Source organism: Theobroma umbraticum, unplaced genomic scaffold (assembly GCF_002168275.2).
Source record: "Theobroma umbraticum cultivar Fairchild unplaced genomic scaffold, ASM216827v3 scaffold_147.0, whole genome shotgun sequence".
In the NCBI taxonomy this organism is placed as follows: Eukaryota; Viridiplantae; Streptophyta; class Magnoliopsida; order Malvales; family Malvaceae; genus Theobroma; species Theobroma umbraticum.
Genome location: NW_018397259.1, coordinates 9,742,034 through 9,745,053, shown reverse-complemented (window position 1 = coordinate 9,745,053; position 3,020 = coordinate 9,742,034). Strand labels below are relative to the sequence as shown.

The 3,020-nt window shown below is 32.6% G+C and overlaps 1 protein-coding gene across 1 annotated transcript in view; it reads right to left on the bottom strand.

Moving 5' to 3' along the window:
• Nucleotides 1-1,688, bottom strand: part of LOC110415489 (tagatose-6-phosphate ketose/aldose isomerase, putative (Mog1/PsbP/DUF1795-like photosystem II reaction center PsbP family protein)) — a 3,179-nt gene extending 1,491 nt beyond the window's left edge. Inside the window, exons 1-4 of the mRNA XM_021427160.2 lie at nt 1,299-1,688; nt 631-710; nt 397-457; nt 100-157 (exon numbers count right to left, since the gene is read on the bottom strand). Coding sequence (XP_021282835.1) covers nt 100-157; nt 397-457; nt 631-710; nt 1,299-1,613 — 514 coding nt within the window. The 5' untranslated portion in view covers nt 1,614-1,688. The remainder of the gene's footprint in view (nt 1-99; nt 158-396; nt 458-630; nt 711-1,298) is intronic.
• Nucleotides 1,689-3,020: the final 1,332 nt, after the last annotated feature.

The window sequence follows — 3,020 nt, the reverse complement described above, 5'->3', positions numbered from 1 at the left end:
CTAGTGGTCATTTATTCCTACATAATAATTGATAACAGATATTTTCACTTTTTATGGAACTGAATTCGACCTGGGACCTAGCATTTAGTTATAACCAACCTGGGACAAAGATTCTAGCTGCCTCCTTTATGGAACCTAAATCGGTAATATCTTGGGCCTGTTCAAGTAAGAAAAGATCATTTAAGTTCTCTAATAGTTGAAACAGATTAATCCAAGAGATAGGATAACATTGCAAACATTACATGGTATAATCTAACAAGTTGAAATCAATCTATAACCAACAGACTTGTTGTCTCGTTTGCAAATTTGAACACTGCAGATATTCTTAACATTACAACAATTCAGATATGCTCTTGAAGCTAATCTAGCGATAACACAAAACATCATGACACAAACCTCTAGGAAGGTGATTTTGAGTTGATTGGTCGGACGAATGACAACACTCAAAACCTCAGATCTGCACATGCCAACATGACAACAAATCAAATACAAGCTGAGAAATGGGAAGTTTCACAGAACTAAACTTTTTCTGTGCATGCTTTCATCCATAAACTAATCTTAGGATCTGCACATCTGATTACACAGAAAACACAAAAAATGAACACAAACATCAATGATAAAACTGAATACCCATCAGTAGACGCAAATCGTGCAGCAAAAGTCCTGGGTTTTGCTTTGTCCCCGTACAGAGATGCTCCAGCATTAAAATCCTACAAAGATTGGGCAAATGACAAAGTTTATCAGCAAAAACTCTATTATCTTTAAGAATATTGGTCGTAATTAAGTATTAACTCCAATAATTATTCTCCAGAAACAACTGAATTTTGGTAAATGAGTATTGAAGCATCTCTTTTTGCAGCTTAATGCCATGCATAGACAGCCAACATATAGAATGCAGTAGATATTTAGCCAGAAAGAAGTATTAAATAGCAAAAACCATCAACACTACAGGCAAAAATTGGATTTTGGACTATGATTCTGAGGAAGAACTAGAATGTAACCTGTTGGCAACCAAAATAATGTCACGAAATGGAAGCACACTTTAGATTCTACCATTACGTTTTGAAATTGGGGAAAAAAAGGAAACCCAGACAAAGTTAAAGAACACTCTCATTTCCTATGTTTTGAAATTGCAGAGAACAAGTAATTAGAGATTTCATTCTAAATGTTTTTAGGGGGCTAATCAAGTGCAATAAACTTCAAAAAATTACATATTGATAACCAGAAGGCAGCAGAACAACACAACCCCATTGAAAAGCCATGTTAAATACAAGATTTGATCAGATGAACATGTGTACCTCAGGCTCCATGATGTCCTCAAACTCTGGAGCACCTCCGATGGCAAAACCATCACCATAGAACTGGAACCAAGATTTGGTGTTTGCAATGTTCAAAGCCGGCTTGGAAGGTGTAGAAGGTTCAGCTAAAGATTGTGGAACCGGGTTTTGAGGAGACAAAAGACTGATGCATAAGGAAGTGGTGTTAATGATGAATTGTCTCCTAGTATTGAGAGTTTTAATGACAGATGTTGGAACTGGAGGGTTGAGAGAGGTAAGTTTTGGGTTTTGAGGAGGCTTTGGAGGGCGTAGAGACAAGGAGAGAAGAAGGGCCATGAGGGAGGGAAGATAGAGTTCATGGCTGTTTACAGACCAGTAGATAATGTGGGACAGTTAACTTATGGTAGTTATGTCCCATATTTTATTCCTTATGGGAGGGCACTGTGGTCATATTGAAGCATTATATAAAAAATACTTGATTATGTCTATTCACTTCCAAACATGCACTCATCTTCCCTATATTAATTAGTCTAAACGTACATAAATATGATGAAATCAACTGATTGTGATGTAAATAAATACTTCCTTTGCATCTAGAATAATTTATTGTCACGCTTCGAAATTGAGAAATGACATGTTGATATTACCTTGAGATTTTGGTTAATTAATTATTTCAGATTTTATTTTTAAATTTTTACAGAGGTGGAGACTTAAGAACGAATCTAACTTTTATAGTTTATTTTCGGTTCTATTATTATTATATAAAGAGTTTTAATTTTTTTTAATCTTGGTTTGCCATTATTATATGCTAGTGTATAATTACTAATCATTAATATAATACTTACTAAAATTTATCAATGATTATAAATATAATTTTAAATTTTAATTTCTAAAATTATTAATTTAATTTTTATCAATAATATTCATACTTATTATTTTTAACTCAAATTTTAAGTTTTTTATAAATATTAATAATCAAATTCTCATATTTAATTTTTAATCAAATTTGGGTATGTTATGAGTGATTAAATTTTAATCAAAGATAGTCTACTCATTGGTCATTCTCTACGATTAATGGATGCATATTTATACAGTGTAGTAAATTGACCTGCCCTTGAGATTTAAAAATATAAAAAATTGTTGAATAATTAACATTCATTACAACAGAGAATTGAAAGCATCACTATGGCTCTGCTGAAAGAGTTTGCTGTAAAGGAAGGAATTTGTATGGTGAAGTTGCTGGGTTTTGGAACACTTGTCCTTAGATGCATCTCTTCTGAAGAAGACAATTGATCGAGGTTGTCAAACAACTCAGGCGATTTGATCAGTCTTTTCTGTCACTTTCTTAGCCTAGCTCTGGCTAATATTATTTCTAGTAGCTGAAAAATCTTAGACGCTGGAGTTGTATTCAGCATGCATGGCTCTCTAGACTCTAATCCATGGATTTATGAAACTTTTCTTCCAAGAAAGTGAGTGGGTTGTTCTACTGGGGAAATGCAACTTAAGTGAAACAAATGTATGGCTATGATTGTAGGATTTAAATTGTCAAAATTCATTAGTTTACAAATTCTTTAAATATGTTTGAACAGAGATAACAATTTCTTTTTTAATTTGTATCCAAACATTTTATTCATTAGTTAGTACATGATCTTGTATCTAAAGAGTAATTTTAAATCCCTTTTTGTAAATATTAAAAAAAAAAACTTAGAGAAGCCTGTTATAGAATTCTCATTCATTATGCAG